Source organism: Mustela nivalis (genome assembly GCF_964662115.1).
Source record: "Mustela nivalis genome assembly, chromosome: 7".
NCBI lineage: Eukaryota > Metazoa > Chordata > Mammalia > Carnivora > Mustelidae > Mustela > Mustela nivalis.
Window position 1 is genome coordinate 83,541,156 of NC_139026.1, and position 19,887 is coordinate 83,561,042.

The window sequence follows — 19,887 nt, forward strand, 5'->3', positions numbered from 1 at the left end:
AATACCTTTTTTCCTTAAAGATAGTCTAAGGATATAAACTATCCTTAGTTTATAGTTTGAAAAGATAATTCTGGGAATGGGCAAGACTGAGCCGGGAGTTGAAGGATGTAGATCCAGGTGAGGGGGAAGAGAATGAGAAAATGGAGCAGAAGTTGGCAGGGAGACCTCCAGCTGGGAAAAGCACTAGTCACCATTTATTCCACCCAGGGCATGATGGAAATGATGTCTCTCTTCCCGGGGAGATTTCCCAGTTAAAAAAGAACGTTTAGGAAATGGAATGCTGTTTCTTGCTTCAACCCACTTGCCCACATGTGACAAGTGGGAGTTAAAGAGGTGATCAGTTGAATGTGGGCTTTCAGGGACTAGGGACTGGGAAGATAATTGCACCTGTTAAGCAAGGAATGTGTATGCACTGAACTATTAAAGTACTTTTATACAAATTCTCTCATACATAGATAAGAAGCCATTCTGTTCTCTGTTCTCCAGAGCTTCTCTGACATTCTCCTCTCTCATCTGCAGGCTAAAGAGAAAGAGGCTAGCAAACCAAGAAACATTGAAAAAAGGCAAAGATTTTTAAACAAGCCATTGTGTTCAAAGGAAAGAGCACAGGAGGACTGAAAAGTGAGAAAACTTAGCTTAGAATTCTGGTTCTCCCCACTTTGGAATTACAGGACTAAGGAGAGCCATTTACCTTTTCGAAAACTCAGTTTATGCCTCTATGACACAGAGAGGCTAATAACTTCACAAGTCAGCTTGTAAGGAACAGACAGTATAACGAAGTGACTTTCGAAGAGTTTACTTGTGGCCATTATTTGCAAACACTCTCTCCTCTGCCTTCCCCTGTATTCACCGCACAGGTCTTCAAGTCCGCAGCAGATACGGAAAAATACACAAGATTACAAATTATAGGCTCAGTGGAGACTCAACCGGGTATGAGATGAAAGCCATCTGGGACTGACAGGAAAAGCAGAATCTGTTTAATCTCCCCCAGGAGGAAGACAAGCTATAAGAGCAAGCAAGAGAGTTAAAGAGGGAGTAAGGGAAGTGTGGGGGGCAGCCTTCAAACGGAGAACCATACAGGGACACCTGGATGGCTCAGTCAGTTAAGGGTCTGCCTTTGGCTCAGGTCATGATCTTGGGGTCTAGAATCGAGTCCTGCATCAGGCTCTAGACACAGCACGAAGCCTGCTGCTCCCCCTGCTTATGTGTTTTCTTGATCTCTGTCTCTCTCTCTCTCTCTCTCTCTGACAAATAAATAAATAAAAAGACGAGAGACAGAGAATGGCACAAGGAAAAGCACTTCTCACTCCCAGCAATTCTTTCCCTATGGAGGGAGTGTTTTTCTAAAGTGACAGTCCTAGCCTTTTTTTTCTTTGCCTTCTCACTTTACTCCCTGCGGAAGTGGAGGAGGGCATTGGATTGGTGAGTGTGGAATGAGACACAGGACAAACAGAAGCCAGCTCTTTGCTCATCCTTCCTCTCCCAGCATCTGCCTGCCCGTCTGAATTCTCAACTGCCTTCTCACTGAGAGCGCTGCTGTGGTACGTGGCAAAAGGGGCTTTCTCATACTGAAATCCAGCATTAGATGGAATTATCCACATATTCCATTGATGCTAGAAAATTGCCAGCCTACCCCACATTGGGCAAGTCCCCACTTACAGCTAAGGTTATCGGAGGACCCACCCAAGCCGCCATGAAATATGTTGAGAAGAGACAGATGGCGTCCTGTATCGCATGTTTGTGTCCACTCCTACCCCCACTGTTATACTGAAATTCTAACCCCCAACGTGAGGCTATTAGGAGGGGGGCCATCGGGAAGTAATTAGGTCATGAGGGCGGAGCCCTCATGAATGGGATTAGTGTCCTCAGAAAGGGACCCAGAGCCTCTCACTGTGTTCTTGCCCTGTGAGGACATGATGAGAAGCTGACCGTCTCAAAACCAGGAAGTGGTTCCTCGCCAGACACCAGATGGGCCGGCACTTTGATCTCGTACTTTGCAGCTTCCAGAACCGGGACAAACACATTTCTGTCGGTTACGTCTAAGGTACTTTGTTATAGCAGTCCAAGCTCACTAAAACAGAGTGATCGTTAAAAAACACATCAGTTGTCATTCCTCTGCTTAAAACTAACTCCATGGCTTCCCACTTCTCCTGGAATAACAGACCAACTTTTTGCTGCGGTCTCCTAGGCCCTACGGGATCTCTCTGCCTCTGCTACCGTCCTGTCTCATCTAGGAGACTGTCCCCCCACCATGCTGGCCCTTTAACAGGTTCCTAAAAAGTGAAGACATTTGTACTCCTCTTCTCTCTGCCCAGAACTTCCATCCTAGACCTTCACAGGACCACCTTCTGGTGCTGTAAACCTCCACTCCAGTATCACCTGCTCGGAAAGTCGTTACCTAATCACCTGTGTAACTTCCGAGTGCAGCATCCCGGTTTGTTCCCCAACATCCGTAATAAGGAATAATTACTTCAGATAGCTGTGTACCTACTTGATTATTTGTTTTCTTCCTGCTTTATTGAGATGAAATCGACAGGATACATTGTGTAAGTTTAAGGCATACAGTATGTTTATTTAATACACTTATATGTTGTGGAAGGATTACCAAGGTAAGGTTAGTAAACACTTCCATCACCTGACATAATCATCATTTCCTTTTGCTGTTAAAACACTGCAGATCTATTCCTCTAGCAGCTACCCAGTGTCTAGTACAGTACTGTTGACTAAAATCACCACCCTCTACATTAGTTTCCAGAATGTAATCATCTTATAACTCTAAGTCTGTACCCTTTGACCAACGTCTTCTCATTTCCTCCTGCACTCCCCAACCCTATTTTCATCGTTCTATTCTCTGTTTCTATGAATTTGGCTTTTTTAGATGCTACATGTAAGTGACAGATTGTTATAGATTATTTGTTTTCCTCTCACTTATCTCACTGAGCATAATGTCCCCAAGGTCCATTCATATTGCTGCAAGTGGCTGGGTTTCCTTCTTTCTCATGGCTCAATAATATTCCATTGTGTGTATATGTTATACATGTATACATATGTGTGTATATATATATTATATTTGTGTGTGTATATATTATGTATTATCTATAATTGTATGTGTTTATATGTGTATATATTTCTATATAATTCTATTATATACATATATACTTGTGTGTATATATATCTTATATATGTAATTATATTACATTTAGTCATCTATCTTTGGTTTTCTTTGTGGTCATCTGTGTGTTTTCTTTGGTATGTCCAGTGTCTAGCACAATGCCTAACTTTATAAAAACTTGTTGGTTGACAAAAGGAATGAAAGATTATTGAGTCAGAGTTTATCTAAATTATAAAGGGAAATTTTCAGGGAATCTTGGGTTCAAGAGGACTCTTAAAGTTCTCTAAAGGGACAAGGTAACTCAAGGTTGGGAGAATGCTGGAGTTCTTGGTACCTCTAGCCTAGATAATGGTCTGTCCCTCCCAGTATGCTTCATTGGGATAGTAGAACATCCGTTAATATTTATTTTTATTTTATCTTTTTCTGGCAAGGAGCCTCCCCCAGAGAGAATAAAGAAGTCACATATGGGATCTAAGGCTAGAAAAGCAGCAGGTATGTCCATGAGAATCTTACATGTTTGTAAGACATGTAAGTCTTAACTTCTCTCTATAAGGGGTTTCGACTGTGTTATTTAGACCATGAGAAGCTACTAAAAATTGGGATTTTTGCTTTTTCCTGAGAGAATGCCTACTCTTGATGTTAGTGACTTTTAAGAAATTCTCTTTTTAAAAAACTTAAATATTTTAAAGATATTATAAAAACAACAGTCCTTGCCATCCAAATGTAATAAACATTAACATTTTGCTGTATTTGTAAGTCCTTTTTCAAGGAACTAAAACATGACAGATAACTCTGAAGCCTATGTCCTTTGCTTCCCAATTTAACTCCCTCTCTCCCTCAACAATGTACACAGAAACAACATACTGCTTTTTTTCACTTATCTTTTCAATCTGTCTTTACTGAGAACTGCTTCATAGTGTCCTGCTGTATGAATAAACCCTATTCCTTCTGAATTCCTCTGCTAATGAATATTTGGATTGTTTCAAATTTTTTGCCATTACTAGTAGGGTTTTGGTATACATCCTTCATTGGATTTAAGAAGATTCCTTATATTTATAATCTGACAGGACTTTTTAAAAATAAATGAATCTAAACTTTATCAGATTTTTTATTATGATTATCTGCTAAGATGTTTATGTAATTTTACTTTCTCAATTAATGTATTAAATTACGTGGGTAGATTTTCCAGTATTAAACTGTGCCTAATTTGTGAGTTAAAATCGATGTTGTTCAGAACTACAGTTTTAAAATAGTGCTACCTGGGGGCACCTGGGTCGCTCAGTGGGTTAAGCCTCTGCCTTTGGCTCAGGTCATGATCTCAGGGTCCTGGGATTGAGCCCCACATCGGGCTCCCTGCTCAGCGGGGAGCCTGCTTCCTCCTCTCTCTCTGCCTGCCTCTCTGTCTACTTGTCATCTCTATCGAGTAAATAAATAAAATCTTTAAAAAATAAAATAAGATAAAATAGAGCTACCTGGATTTAATTTGCTAATAATTTATTTCATTATTTTGCATCTGTGACAATAAATGACATTTGTCAATAAGCTTATTGCTTAGTTTTAGCATACAGGGTATATTCTAGGCATGTACAAGTCGATTGTCTTGCTCTTTTTTCCTCTTGTCTGAAATGTTTATCTATTTCTTGAAATTTCATGCAACTCGTCTTTTGTTACCTAAAATATGTTCTTTGGAAGAATAGATCTGAGAAAACTGGTCCAATTTAGCAATTATTCACTTATTTTGGCTTTTCTCTTTCTTCTGAGTTTAAGTATTTGTATTTTCCTAGGAAACCGTCCATATTATTTATATTTTTCAATGGTTAGTCTCTATAAATATACATATACTTTATATATATATATTCTACAATATTTGTGGTTATGTCCCATGTTTCTATTGTAGTTCATTATTAATACCTGCTTTTCATTTTTTAATTTTTTGATAAGTTTTTTTAAGGATATATATTTTTTATCAGCCTTTTCACAAAATTGGTTTTGAGTTTGTTAATTATTACTATTGGTGATTTTTTGCTTGTTTTCTCTACTCATTTCTGCTCTCATTGTGATTAACTTCTTATATTGTTTTCTAAGTTTACTACTTTATATTTACAGTAACTTAAATGATGAGATCTTTTACTGAAAATGATTTTTATTGTTTTTAAGTAAATACATTAAAGTAGAAATTCCTCCTAAATATTATAACTGCATAATATAAATTTTGAAATGTACTGGGGGGTGTTTTTGTTGTTCGGCCTTAAATATTTTATCATTTCCTGTGTGGTTTCCTCTTTAGCCCATGAATTGTTTGAGAGTTTCAGGGTTTATTTGTGTGGGGTTTTTTTTTAAGATTTTATTTATTTATTTGACAGACAGAGATCACAAGTAGGCAGAGAGAGGAGGAAGCAGGCTCCCTACTGAGCAGAGAGCCCAATGTGGCACTCGAGCCCAGGACCCTGAGACCATGACCTGAGCTAAAGGCAGAGGCTTTAACCCACTGAACCACCCAGGCACCCCAAGAGAGAGTTTCAGGGTTTTTAAAAACTGTCACATCACTATTGCTTTCTAACTTAATTACATTAAAGAACACGGTTTGTGTGACAGCATGTCTTTGGAATCTGTTGGAACATTCTGTTACCTAATACATGTTCAATTTTTATAAATGCTCTGTGCTTGAAAAGAATGTTTATGCTTTATATATTGGGCCAAATGTTTTGTGTGTACATGTTTATGTACAATAAACTTTTAATTTAGCAGACCAAATATTATTTATCCTTACTAATTTTATTTTGTCTCTTTTATCTCTGTTCTTGATCAAGGTTTTTAAAATTATTCAACCATGATTGTAGGTGTTTCCATTCCTTCCAAAACGTTGTGTTTTGTAGTTTGAGGCTATGTTGTCAAGTTTATACATGCTCATGATTATTATGCTCTTCTTGTAGATTATTCTTTTATCGTTGTGTATGTCTGCCTCAATCCTATTAATGCATTTGACTTAAATTTTCTTCTGTTTGACTAACATTGCCACAGCAGGTTTTGTTTTGATTATGATCCCAGTGTATTTTATTCTGTGGTTTTATTTTATGGGTTTGTCTATAAGCCATAAATAGCTTGATTTTTATGAAATCTTTTATTGGTATTTTAATAGTTAAGTTTAATCCATTTATACCTATTTTGATTATTGAAACATTTAAAGTTATTACATCATACTGTGTATTTTATGTTTATCATGCTTTTTATTTCCTCCCCACCATTTCTTTCCTTTAGTTGATTTGATAAAGCTATTGTAATAAAAATTTGAAGGTTTCAGTATCTCGTTCCTTATAATACAGCTATAATTCTTTACACACTGAGCTTTTCTTTCTGATTTATAAGCATCACTTAATTAATTTAGAAATGTGTTCACCAATTCGGCATCATACTTCCTCTCTACAGATTTTTTGTTGTTAGAGTAAATCTTTGTAAAAAAAAAAAAAAAAAAAAAAAAAACTCCTTAATCAAGGGTGTCTGGACAGAAAACTATGTTTGTGTATCTGAATAATGTCTATATATTTTTTAAAAGATTTTATTTATTTATTTGACAGAGATCATAAGCAAGCAGAGAGGCATGTGGGGAGGGGGGTTAGAAGCAGATCCCCTGCTGAACAGAGAGCGCGACACAGGGTTCCATCCCAGCACTCTGAGATCATGACCCGTAATGTCTATATTTTAAACTCAATTTTAAATAGTAGTTTAGCTGGGGATAAAATTATATTTTGTGCTGCCAGCAAAACTCCAAGAAATTGGGGCAAACAAGTCCTTCGAAGGAGAATCTGGGTAGTTCTTCACAGAGTCCACCACAATTCTCCTTCTGTCCTGACATGATTTGAGGGACGTCACAAATTGAGTCCCCATGAAAGCAGCGTGGCTCACATTCTGTTGCTCAACTGTTTCATCCTCCCTTACCATCCCACATAGACTACTTTATGTAAATTATGAAGCTCTAGCAGGTGTCACAGCCCATTTTTAGCTTACCTTTACAGTCTGGGGGATCTACCATTGTCCCTGTTTCGTTTACACAATTAGTCCAGCATAAGTTTCCAATGATATATGGAGCAAATTTTGTCAAGATCTTGGTTGTTGTCATTGTTGGTGGTTGTCATTTGATCTGAGAGGATCTGAACTTTTGTCAGTTCAACTCATTCATATTTATTTTGATTTGTGCTTCTTTGAACAGTTTTGCTGTCTAATTTTATATTTTCTACTTACTGTATTTGATTCTGATTTTCTATCTTCCACTTGATAGATAAAATTTTGTCTGATGTGAAAGTTATACATTCTATTTTTCTTCTTTTGAGTATTCATCCTTATATTTATTTTTCTATACATTTCTTAACCATACAAATGTTCTATTTTTCCCTGAATAAGACAAGTACTTATCCTCTCTGTCCTTTGATCTCTTCTACTCTACCTTAATCCTGAAGTGTAACAATATTACCATTTTGACTTTTCTACTTCATTAAGGGTTGTTAGACACATTTTAAAAATCTGGTTTTATAGGCAAAAGGTTTACTTTAATAAATTATTAAATCATTCTTATTACTCAGCTATTTCTGTATTAAAATAAATGAATGTGGTAAGAATTATATATCATATGTTTGAATTTAAATTTGATACAGACTCTTTTGTAATTTGCTTGCCTGTCTATAAGAACTGAACTAGGGATCTGGGGTATCAAAATTAGGGAAGATTTTATAGAAAGTTCTGGGAATGCAGGTTAAAAAGGCATACCACAATCCAAACAAAATTAAACCATAAACTATTCTGGAAAATTTCTTGAACTTCAAGGGTAATGAAAAATTTCTATGACCTTTCAGGCAAAAAATTTTGTTGCCTACAAAGAAGGAAAATTAGCTTTACCTCCAACTTTTCTTGTGTAACATTAATGCCAGAAGACCATGAAACAAAGATCACAAATTATAAAGGGGAAATTGTGAAATGCAAGCATGTGATAACCTGATGAATTGTTGACTGTTTACCTAAGCTACAGATAAGAACTTAAAATGCATTCTGTCCTGGAGATAAAATAATCAAAACTTAGAATGGGAAATATGGGATATAAAAAAAAAGGGGTTGAAAATATGAAAATTAAGCAGAATTTGTTGTAAATAATCATTGGAAATACAGTTACAGGATCAATTCAATCAATTTAAAATCAATTCAAAAGAGAAAATCTGGAAGATTATAATTTAATCAATGTAATCTGGACCCCAGATTATAGCAACAAATTGGGAACTAGCTACCTAGATACAGAGGGAGAGAGAGACCTATGCATATGGGACTGGTTCTTACTTCCCTGGAGGTGAAATTTCAGGCCAGTTCCATGACTTCTCATTACCCTCTGGTAGTAATTAGTATGTCAAATGATAATCAAAATTTAAACTCTATTCAAAGATTATCCCCTTTCCCAACTCAGGCCTTTTTACAAACAAATTCTCTGTGAGAAAACTGTTATTTGTTGGCTTCTCTTTCCTGGCACTGTTATTGCTCCTACTGCTCTTCTAAGCTGGTTTTTGGACTCAATTATGTTGGAACCTAGAGAAAGAGAAAAGTAAATCGGCAAGAGAAAGAACTAACTTCATGAATAAATTTGAAGGAGTACCAATGAATTAAAGTTACCCAGTGATTACGTTCCATGGGTCATACTTGTTCAATATATGTAATAGTCTCACAATTATATCCTTTGTTTTGTCTCCTGTCCTATCTCCAGCATCACGGATTACCTGGCACACCACAGGAATTCAGCAAATATTTGTGATGAATGAGTGGATAAATAAGGAAGTGTATGATACACAGAAGAGATGCTCGAAAATAAAATGGCAAAGGTTAAAAAACAAGAATGGGCCAAGGTTTTCCAATCAAGTGTAAATTAAAATAAAATAGAGGAAGGAGTTGTATAAAATAGAATCCAAGTCAGAAAGAAACAGTATAGGGGAGCCTGTGTGGCTCAGTCAGTTAAGTGTCTGCCTTTGGCTCAATTCATGATCCCAGGGTCCTGGGATCGAGTCCTGCCTTGAGCTCCCTGCTCAGCGGGGAGTCTGCTTCTCACTCTGCCCCTCCCCCTGCTCATGCTCGCTATCTGTCTTTATCTCTCTCTCTTGCAAAAATAAATACATAAAATCTAAAAAAAAAAGACAGCATAAAAGGCATTAGTCCATAATAAGAACATATCAATGACCTTTAAGCACTAAATGCAATAGCTTTAAAATATAGAAAGTATGATTGTTAAAAATCAAAGCAGAAAGAAAAACATGTATATTCTAGAAGACTTTATAGACCATTTTTAGCCTTTGACGGGTCAAGTATACAAAAAATAACAATGACATAAGGAATTTGAAATTTAGGGGGAAAAGAATCCTATAAAGATATATAATTCCTATGTCTTGGGTATATTTACAAAAAGGGATACTGTGAGAGATTCACTGTGTTGGCCTACCCAATATCACTCTAAACTACAAAATAAGTACATTTTTAGTTTTCCTTCTCTATCTGTAGGCTCTTTTGTGGCTGGGGGTGCCCATGGGCTTTAGTTCTGACCATCAGACACATCAGCAAGACACATCAGCAAGGACCAGCTAGTACTGCCTCTTGGCCTTCCTCCTTGCTGCCTATAATATCCACCAGATGCCTGAGATGCAGCCCCTCTCTGCATATCAGCAGAGCAGGAAAAGGGAAACAGCCCTGTTCCTTCATGGCAGTCCTGGACTTCTTACTGTGGACTCTTCGAGGACAAGAATTGGCCCCTTACGCAAGCCCCTTACCGGATGTTCTGGTACTGCCTGTTAGGCCCAGTGCTAACTTACATGGTCACAAAACACATCAATAAGTACACCCACCACAAAGCCTGTCTAAGCCACGTCCTCTAACCAACAATTCAACAAAACTGGAAATAAGTGATAAGAGTGTTAAAGTAAGTTATAAAATTTAAGGTGCTCTCAGTAAGTACTGGCAAAGAAGGAAATAATAATGCAAACATAGGGACACCTGGGTGGCTCAGTGGGTTAAAGCCTCTACCTTCAGCTCAGATCATGGTCCCAGGGTCCTGGGATTGAGCCCCGCATCAGGCTCTCTGCTCAGCGGGGAGCCTGCTTCCTTTCTCTCTGCCTACTTCTGATCTCTGTCAAATAAATAAGTAAAATCTTAAAAAAAAAAAAAAATAATGCAAATATATACTAGTTGGACAAAAATAAGGTGTGAAATTAAGAATTCTCAAGATACAATAACCTAATTGCAAATTCTATACATACCCCCTTAGGATATTTTTAAAGATTGATTGATTGATTTGTCAGAGAGAGAGGAAGCACAAGCAGAGTGAGAGAGAGTGAGAGCACGAGTGGAGAGTAGGGGACACAGAGGGAAAAGCAGGCTCCTCGCTGAGCAAGGAGCCTGATGTGGGGCTTGATCCCAGGACTCTGGGATCATGACCTGAGCTGAAGGCAGATGCTTAATGACTGAACCACCCAAGTGTCACCCCATTTAGGATTTCTTATCAACTGTTTCTCATTTATCTTTTTTCCCTAAAATGTATCACTTTCTCATATACTACATAAATAACTTTATCTTTTTCACTTTCCTCTATCAGTGTGAGCTCTATGAAGTCAGGGATTTATGTTTGCTCTGTGCACTGATCCTCAGTAGACATTCAATAAAATTGTGAAATGAATGAATAATTCCACTGAAGGCAGAACATATAATCTTAATTTTTATTATTAAAACTAAATATGAAAATAAATAATCCAACTCAAGCTGAAAGAGATAAACATCAGTCAATCATCTAATAAATAAAATACCTAAGTAAAGCAGAGAGAAAAGTAATAAAGATAAACCAAAATGAATTTTGAAAAGTAAGGTTTTATATTCAATGAAACACTTCTTGATGAGAAAAATACAATAAATAAGCCTTTGGTAAATCTAATCAAGAAAAGTGGAAAATCCCTAACAAAAATAGGGACAAAAAAAGCTATTATAACAGATAGAAAGGAGAAAAATTAATGATGGTAGAGAACTATTTATAATTCTCTGCCTATAATATTTAGCCTTGGAAAATAGTTTTCTGTGAAAATAGGAATTTTATAAAATTGACTTAAGACGGTCAACAAAATCAGAACAGATCAATAACCATTAGTAACCTAGAAATGGAAGGTTATTAAATCATTACTTAAGAAATAAAAGACTTTCAGGAGCATTTTTTTCCAGCGGTTCAAACTGTCAAGGAGATAAAACCTCTGTGGTATAGCAGCTGCTGAAGAACACAGCAAAACGTGAAATTGGGGATGAAGTTTATCAAGTGGCTTTTCACTATCCATTGGTGGTATTTTCTTCCTGAGCCTATTGATCTGATTTATAGTCTTAATAAAAATCCTAGTAGTAAGTCGCTGCTGCATTGTCGTGTGGAGAACTCTTCCTGCACTGTTGAACTCAGTTTGCTGGTCCAACCACACCACAGAATATTAAACAGCCAATTAAAGGGGAGGTTCTGAGGACATTTTTATGACATGAGAAAACACTGATGAAATAATAGTGTTTTCTTTATTCCATTTTTAGGAATAAAGGTGAAAATTTTGCATCATTCTTGCCTACAGCCTCTCTCAACCTTAAATTCCACCTTGTCTGGAATCCCACTGCTTCCTTGGTTTTTGGGGTTTCTTCCAGTGTGCTGTATTGATAACCGGCGGTCTCCAGGGAGCCAGCAAATCGTCTGCCAGTCGTTGGATAATTTTAAAGAAAAAGGTAATGCATTTCCACAACTTGAAATATTAGATTAGTAATGATTTTCATAGATATCCCATCTCCTGTGTTTTCGAAGATTATCTATGAACTGAAAAGGCATGTCATTTCATCTCAGGAATACTAAGTCAAGAGCATGAAGCTCTTCTCAGTTCACTTATTTTCACATGATTTGCATATTTGCACATTTCCATTAATTAAAGAACTATATTCAAAGGTGCTGGACAAGTTAGACCTCTTTTCTCTCCCCTACACCGAGTAGCTGGTAACGAGCCCATTTGCCTCCAGATTAAAGGTGTGACAACTTCTGCCTGTGTTCTACTTGTGGAAAATTAGCATTTTTTCATATTATTCACATATTTGCATTATTTGAATGTTGTTTACATTTGATATGTTTGCATTTTACCTTTTATGTTATAACTCAAGTCAACAAAATGGATGGGTGGGTCGAAAGTGTTATATTAAAGAGTAAGCAGAGTCATTGGCAAGCTGATTTGAAGATGTATATGAAAATCAAAAGGATCTAGAAATCTTTTAAAAGGATGGGATTTATTTTATGAATTTTAAAAACTATTTTTTATGACTTCAAATGGCTTATGTGGTATATATATTAGCTTGGATAGCCTGAATCTGTCACTTTAGCACTGAAATGCATAAGATAATCAGAATATTTAATAAGACAAAGCAAATGCTACAATGGTAGAGCAGTTGACCCTTTCCTATTACTTGATCATTTTCTTCCCTTGTTTGAAAAGAGATTGACAATACTGAGTCTGTTCCTCGGTCAGAGGAACATGCAACTCTTTTTTTTTTTTTTTTTTTTTAAGATTTTATTTATTTACTTGACAGAGAGAGATCACAAGTAGGCAGAGAGGCAGGCAGAGAGAGAGGAGGAGGAAACAGGCTCCCTGCCGAGCAGAGAGTAGAGAGCAGAAAGCAGAGAGCCGGAAGCGGGGCTCGATTCCAGGACCCTGGGATCATGACCTGAGCTGAAGGTAGAGGTTTTAACCCACTGAGCCACCCAGGCGCCCCAAACATGTGACTCTTGATCTCGAGGTTGTAAGTTTGAGCCCCAAGTAGGGTGGAGAGATTAATTAAAAATAAAATCTTTAAAAATAATAAATAAATAAATCACATCCAAATGTTGGAACTCTCTGCATCCTCTGATTGGAAGAGGGGTCCAATTTCCAGCATGGCAGAGTGTACTGGTGGTTGGTTCTTTGGAATTGGGAGGTCCCTGTCCTTTTTGGTTCTTGCATCTGACGGAGCGTTACCCACGGCAGAACACCTGCTACTAACCTCTGTTAGGATTTATGCTAGGAAAATATGCCAGTCTCTTTTTCCCTTCCCTCTTTCCTGCCCCTACTTGTTAGAAAGTTCCAGATCCACAGTTCAGGCTAGACTAGCACCAAGAATTTCATACACTCTATTTAAGAAAGGTTGTCACAAGTTTAATTAGCTAGGTTCTACCAGCTGTTCGGTATAGGGAGAGAAAAGGTGTCCAGATTCACCAGATATAATTAATTATCCTGATGATGACCCCAAACACCCAGCCCCTTCATGCTCTTTGTATCAGCTGGCCTGAACTGGAGCGTCTGAGCTTCCTGGTAAAGGATCCTTCCCTGTGTGTGCTGTTCTGGTTTTTATTCTTTGGTTTTCTGTCCCAGCAGAGAAGGAAACAGCAGAACAGAGGGGATTGACAATAATCAAGGGAAGAAATAATTGACAGACTAAGTTTCCTGAGGGTCTGGAAAGACAGAATTGAGAACACAGGTAGAACAGAAACAGCAGCCCTTTTTGTTAAATGGGCAGAAGACAGAAAGCAGGTAAAAAGGATGGCCTTGGAGAAATTATCACGGTGTTTTGTGTGCAATAGTGACTCAAATACTTGCTGAATTCAACGGTATTAACTAGTGACACAAACTACCGGCTCTTAATGAATAAGGAAACGTGTCAACTGAAACATTATACCCAGCTATCAGCCATGTGGAAATTTTTTTTTTTTTTAAAGATTTATTTATTTGACAGAGAGAAATCACAAGTAGACAGAGAGGCAGCCAGAGAGAGAGAGAGGGAAGCAAGCTCCCCGCCGAGCAGAGAGCTCGATGCGGGACCCGATCCCAGGACCCTGAGATCATGACCTGAGCCGAAGGCAGCGGCTTAATCCACTGAGCCACCCAGGCGCCCCAGCCATGTGGAAATTTAACCAAGATATTTACAGCAAAGTATTGGGCTGGGTTCACCATGTGGTTGACCTAATAGAGTAAATGGTAAATTCAGTAGTCACCTATTCTTCTAATTATAATGATTACCAAATGCACCTTGTTAGTCATACCAGGACTAACCTGCACCAGCAGCAGAAATCCTCCCAGCTAAAAAGGATTGAGCTCTTAAGTATCAGGCTCTGCGCCAAATGCCTAAATACATTGTAGTTTTATTTAATTTCCCACAACAACACATGAAAGAAAGTGACTCAGAGAAATTAAGTACCTTGCCAAGGCCAGAGGTCTAGAGAGCAGGGCTGAGATTCAAACTCAGATCTGCCTTGCTTGAATGCCCACTCCACGTAATTAAAATGAATTAATTTTAAAGATCAACCTTCAGTAAATTAATGTCATGCTAAAAAGATACTGTTGAGTTACCTAACAGAGACAACGTCCCATAGAAAAACGCCACCTACTTAACCCGACTCTGGGGTATAGCTCTATAAAGTGTTATAGATTTGTGGGTATTTTCAGGAAACTGACAACTAGTGGACAGAACATAACTTTGTGTTCATCTCTAGCCTTCCTGTATTCCGGTGAGAAAGCAATTTTAAAATGCCTCCTATTTCTCTCCCTCTGAATTTGAGGTCCACTGTTGTCAAAACTCAGACAAACCTTATTATTTTATTAGGTCATTGGATATGATTTATTCGTCTCCCAGGAGGAGTGACTGTAGAAAGGGAGAGTGACAGGACTTATCAGGCCCCGAGTGGACTGAGCTCACCCATTAAGTTAGCCTGTCCGCCCTGTTCTTGACAGTTATTAATGCTTCCGTCTCCTGCTGCTTCCACTGCCTCCTCTTCAGGAGCACCAATTCCAGATGTCACTGTTACCTTGTGACAGTACTCACAGTCCAAACAGTCCAGGGGTTTCCATGTCTTGGGAACAGTCCTTCTGTAGCAGTGCCTTGGTTGGCCACCTTCCCATGCATCCTCCTGGAAGCCCAAAACAACCACCCTGAGCTAGTCACAGCCTCTGAAACAACACCCACATCCTTGCTCGGGCCAGTTTCAAGTTGAAATTGTTTCTCAGCAAGGAAACGTTGCCAGTGGCTAATTCCCCATTAACCTGGCACTCTCGATCTGACCTCCATCAGCTTTCATTGTGTTACCACCTTACATGGTTGGTGAGACCTACAAGCCTACTGTTTGGCCACAATAACAGCTGTTCCTCCCAGAGGTTGGGTGAATAGGAACGATTTCCTTGTATCAGTCAGATGTGCTAGGTTATGCTGCGGTAACAAATGACCCCAAAGTCTCAGTGGCAAACAGCAACAAAGGTCTATTTCTCATTCATATTCATTGTCCATTGTCACTTGACCCTCAGCTCTGACTGACGCCAGCTTCACTCCAGGATGAAACTAAAGAGCAAAATTCTCCGGGAGCATTAAGACTGTGGTAGAGGAAAATGAATCATGATAAAATTCAAGCTTGTTCTTAAATCTCCTTTCCCTACTTCATCCACAAAGCAAGTCATATATATGGCCAATCCTGATACGAACAGAGAATGTGAAATCCTCCTTCAGGGAGCAGCGCCCCATGGAGTGGCAAAACCATGTGAGCTGGAATATGATCTAACACCCTCACTTTGGACACCTGTCACAATGTCACCAAATTGTCTTAGAAGGAGCACCGTCTGTGAACCTCTCAAGTCTCAAGACTTCACAAGATGCTGCCAGAGCTCCAGAGACCTAATGGCTTTCTCAGCCATGCCAGCCATATTGAGTTGAGCTCCTCCAACACTGACAGATGGCACTGGTAACCTAGAGACTTCCTCAGGTGAGTCAAGGAGTTGCTCCTGATCTAATTCCTAGGCCCTGTGATCCCGACACCTTAAGAGGCGGACCTCAACCCTTGCCCAGCCCCTGGCTGAGTACATAGAGAAGTTCCTCCACCAGAGGCCGCATTTGTGTCAGTGAAGGACACTCTGCCCTGAGCCACTTCTTTTTACAGCCTGTCAGAGACCAAATTAGATCACTTTGAAGGAATACATTATGACCCATCTGTCCATTCACATAAATCACTGACCTTCCTTTTTTTTGCCCTAGCAGAAGGGTGTTCAAAACAGTTGTCTCTGTGATAAATCTTGACCAGTTTAGTGGTATAAATGTTGTTGTGCTTGATGTTTTATGCTATGATTGTTGCTTTATTGAAATGTAGAGGACTTAAATAAGATAATGCTGTCCTCAGCAACATGAGGTACATATGAAATAAAGATGATTTGAATTTTATTAATATACAGAAAATGCCAGTGCAGGAAGTTCTTCTTCTAAATATAGTTATTCAAAGCCCAATTGAAAATCATTTCAAAAGTGTTAATAATATAATTTTAAATACACCATATTGGAGCTGCACACACACACACACACACACACACACTATATATATATATATATATACACACACACACACATATATATTTATATACACATATAATATATATAGTTGTGATTTATTATAAGAAATATATACAGTCTTCATCCCCATTTCTGGCTCACAGATCTCAAAAATCTTAGAATTTCCTAACTATTGAAAGTGATAAAGGTGCCTTATGTTATGCTAATGAGGTGGTTGCCAGTGGAGCCAACTACTTGTTTAGAGGGTTGGAACTTTCAGTCCCACCTCAGACCTTCAGAGAAGAGGGGCTGGAGGTTGAATAGTCAAGAATGCCCAGTGATTTAATCAGTCGTGCCTATGTAAAGAACGTCCACAAAAAAACAAAAAAGATAGGGTTTAGAGAGGTTCCAGGTTGATGCACACATGGAGATTTGGGGAGAATGACCTACTCTGAGAGAGCATGGAAGCGTTGAGCCCTTCCCACATATCATACCTTGCTCTATGCATCTATTCCCTCTCGCTGTTCCTGAGTTGTATCCTTTGGTAATAAACCAGTGATCTAGTAAGTAAAATATTTGAGTTCTGGGAGCTGCTCTAGCAAAGTAATTGAATCTGGGAGGAGGTCCTGGGAACCACCGATTTCTAACTAGATGGTCAGAAGCACAGAGGACAACCTGGACTTAAAATTGGCACGGGGGAGTGGGGGTGCAGTCTTGAAGGACTGAACCCTTTTGAGTTGACCTTAGGACACTCCACTAGTGTTTGAAAATTGCTTGGTATTATGTAGGAAATCCTCCCCAGCATACATATGCACATATACATGGAAACTGGGTCCAGGAACCTAAATATATATATAATTCAAATAATTTATCAAGTATCAAGCATTTACTACTCCTATAAATCAGGGAGACAAAGAAAACCAATGTAAAAAGTATCTCGCATGGTAACATTGTATAAATAGCCTATAACTGCTATTCCATTATAGTCGAGCTTTTAAGCTTATGTTAAATCAACTGGTATTTCTTCATCTAAGAAATATTTATTGAGGGGCACCTGGGTGGCTCAGTGGGTTAAAGCCTCTGCCTTCAGCTCAGGTCATGATCCCAGGGTCCTGGAATCGAGCCCCGCCTCAGGCTCTCTGCTCAGTGGGGAGCCTGCTTCCCTTCCTCTCTCTCTGCCTGTTTCTCTGCCTACTTGTGATCTCTGTCAAATAAATAAATAAAATCTTAAGAAAAAAAGAGAAAGAAATGTTTATTGAGCACCAACCATGAGCCAAGCACTGTTCTAAACACAGAGGATACAGCAGGCAAAAATCCCAGTCCTCTTGGAACTTAGGTTTCGGCTGAGGAGAAAGACAGGAAATGAAATATAGTGGTGATCCTTTGTATGCTCTTCCTGACGTACCTTCCAGCCTTCTCCACAGACCGCATCAACAAACTCACTTGCCCTCTCCTCTCCAGTGGAATTTGGCCAGTGGAAGGGACTGGGAGCTCAAGAGGAGAAAAAAGTTGTGGAATTTGTTCATCATGGGAGGGCCATATCCTTCTTCCAAGGGTGTCTTCCAAGTTGTTATCCTTTCTAGATTTTTCTTTCACCTCTAATAATTGCTCTTTCAGTTTTCCCTTACAGGCCTGGAGGTATCCATGCCCCCACCCCCAACCCTACTGCCACTGTTGTCAGCCCCACAGCCGTACATGAGCCCTCACTGGTTTCCCTGAACCTTGCCCACATCTTTGTCACTATTTCTTTGATTATACTGTGTTCCAATCACCCAGTTCAAGGATAATGTGTCTTGTTATAATCCTGACTGATACACAAAATAAGGAAATAAGTTATATAGTAACATAGATATTGGTAAGAGCTATTAAGAAATACAAAGCAGCACAAGGGGATAAAGCTGCTGGCTCGAGGCAGGTGGGTGCTTTCTAAACAGCCTGGTCAGTGAAGGCTTCTTCATAGAAGTATGTAATGCTACAAGTGTGCCTATCTCCCTGCAGAAGCTTCCTCTCAAAGGAAAGCAAAAGTGGGAAAAGAGCTCCAAAATTTAAAACCTGGAAATGAGGAACATCACTGGTTGCAGTAGAGGCAGAGTAGGGGTGAAGGCTCAGAGCACTTGCATGTTGCCTTGTCCTCCTCACCGCCCCCACGGTGACAGCCTTCACCTGTCTCAGCCTTGGTTTCTGTGGCACTCAGTTGATTGGCCCTGGACTCTGAGACCTTTAGAACCAAGGGTGATACAAAATACTCTGTTCTTAATCCTCCCCAAGTTTTATACCGCATTCCTCCAGAGAAACAGAACTTCTCCTCTTACCTTCAAGAATAGTTTTCATGGAATCACGTTTTAATGTTCTGTCCTCATCTTTCGCCCACAGCAGGAAAAAAAAACGTTTCACATGTATTTGTCTTTTCATCTCTATTTGTAAAATTGACGTTAAGTTTCTTGTTCCCGTTTTTCTCAGGGTCTTCTTTACAAAGCTATCGAATAAATTACCTCAATGTCAGGAGGAGGAAGATGTTCTTTCTCTGGATGAACCTGGATGCTTCCTTCTCCTGGACAATGAGAAGTAGGTACCCCTTCGTGTTTTCCTCTTAGCATTGGCTGACAGGAAACTTAAAGCTAAGTATCATGCTAGATTGCTATGCCTTTCCTCAAAGATGTTTTCTTAATGTAATGTTCTTTTCTAGTTTCCTTTCTATGGTTTTTGTTTTATATGTTTTCTTTTATTGTATTTGATTTTCTTATAGAACTAGGTAGGCTATAAATACATAGTCTAATGTGATCTAATTAAAACATCTTATTTTGATTTGGTTGACAATTTTTCCTGACCTTATCTACATCAAAATAATCCATGAATTATGAATACGAAAACTTTAGCCAATTAAAATTACTGGTCTCTATGCTAACAAAAACAAGCAATTTGACTGATTTTTTTTCCCACTCAAGAAACTGTGTTTCTTCATTCATGAAAAGAAAAAACAATACTTCTAGGTAATTTATTATTGTCAGGATCAGTGCTCAGTACCGAGGACTCAAAGCTGACTGTGGCACAGACCCTATTCTCAAGGAATTTACTGTCTAGAATTAAATTAATTTACTCTTTCAAACTTCTCATTCAGAACCAGTATTTATTTGTAGCTAAAAACTAATTTGCAAAAGGATAAATTTTTTTTTAAAGCAAAATTAGCCTTCCCACTTAGTTCTGTTCTCTCATGCCAACAGAGACGAAAGAAAGAAAAATTCTAAACATTCTACAGCAGTAGCTTGCCCCCAAACGAACACGAGGTTGGTTGTAAAATACTTCCCAACGTAAGCATTTAAGGAGGCCCCACAGCTTCTGAAAAGCTGCTGGAGGCCAGGACACTTTTGCTCCCCCTCTACCCTGCTCCCTTAAAACACTTCAAGTCAATATCTGCCCTA

The 19,887-nt window shown here is 38.7% G+C and overlaps 1 protein-coding gene and 1 long non-coding RNA gene across 4 annotated transcripts in view; one reads left to right on the forward strand and one right to left on the reverse strand.

The window, feature by feature from the left end:
* LOC309870143 overlaps positions 1–18,843 on the reverse strand; it is a 76,712-nt gene extending 57,869 nt beyond the window's left edge. Inside the window, exon 1 of the long non-coding RNA XR_014314509.1 lies at positions 18,781–18,843. This is a non-coding gene — a long non-coding RNA (uncharacterized lncRNA). The remainder of the gene's footprint in view (positions 1–18,780) is intronic.
* Positions 1–19,887, forward strand: part of LOC309870140 (uncharacterized protein) — a 101,959-nt gene that overhangs the window by 78,848 nt on the left and 3,224 nt on the right. Inside the window, exons 3-6 of one of the 3 annotated variants that reach the window (XR_014314505.1) lie at positions 3,544–3,604; positions 11,687–11,872; positions 15,602–15,911; positions 18,929–19,033. Coding sequence is in view for 1 of the 3 variants with exons in the window: in XM_082742295.1 (XP_082598421.1) it covers positions 3,544–3,604; positions 11,687–11,872; positions 15,460–15,491 (279 nt within the window). In the remaining 2 variants the exon portion in view is untranslated. Of the gene's footprint in view, positions 1–3,543; positions 3,605–11,686; positions 11,873–15,459; positions 15,532–15,601; positions 15,912–18,928; positions 19,034–19,887 lie in introns of those variants that run through there. The other 2 variants (XR_014314506.1, XM_082742295.1) reach the window with 2 other exon arrangements.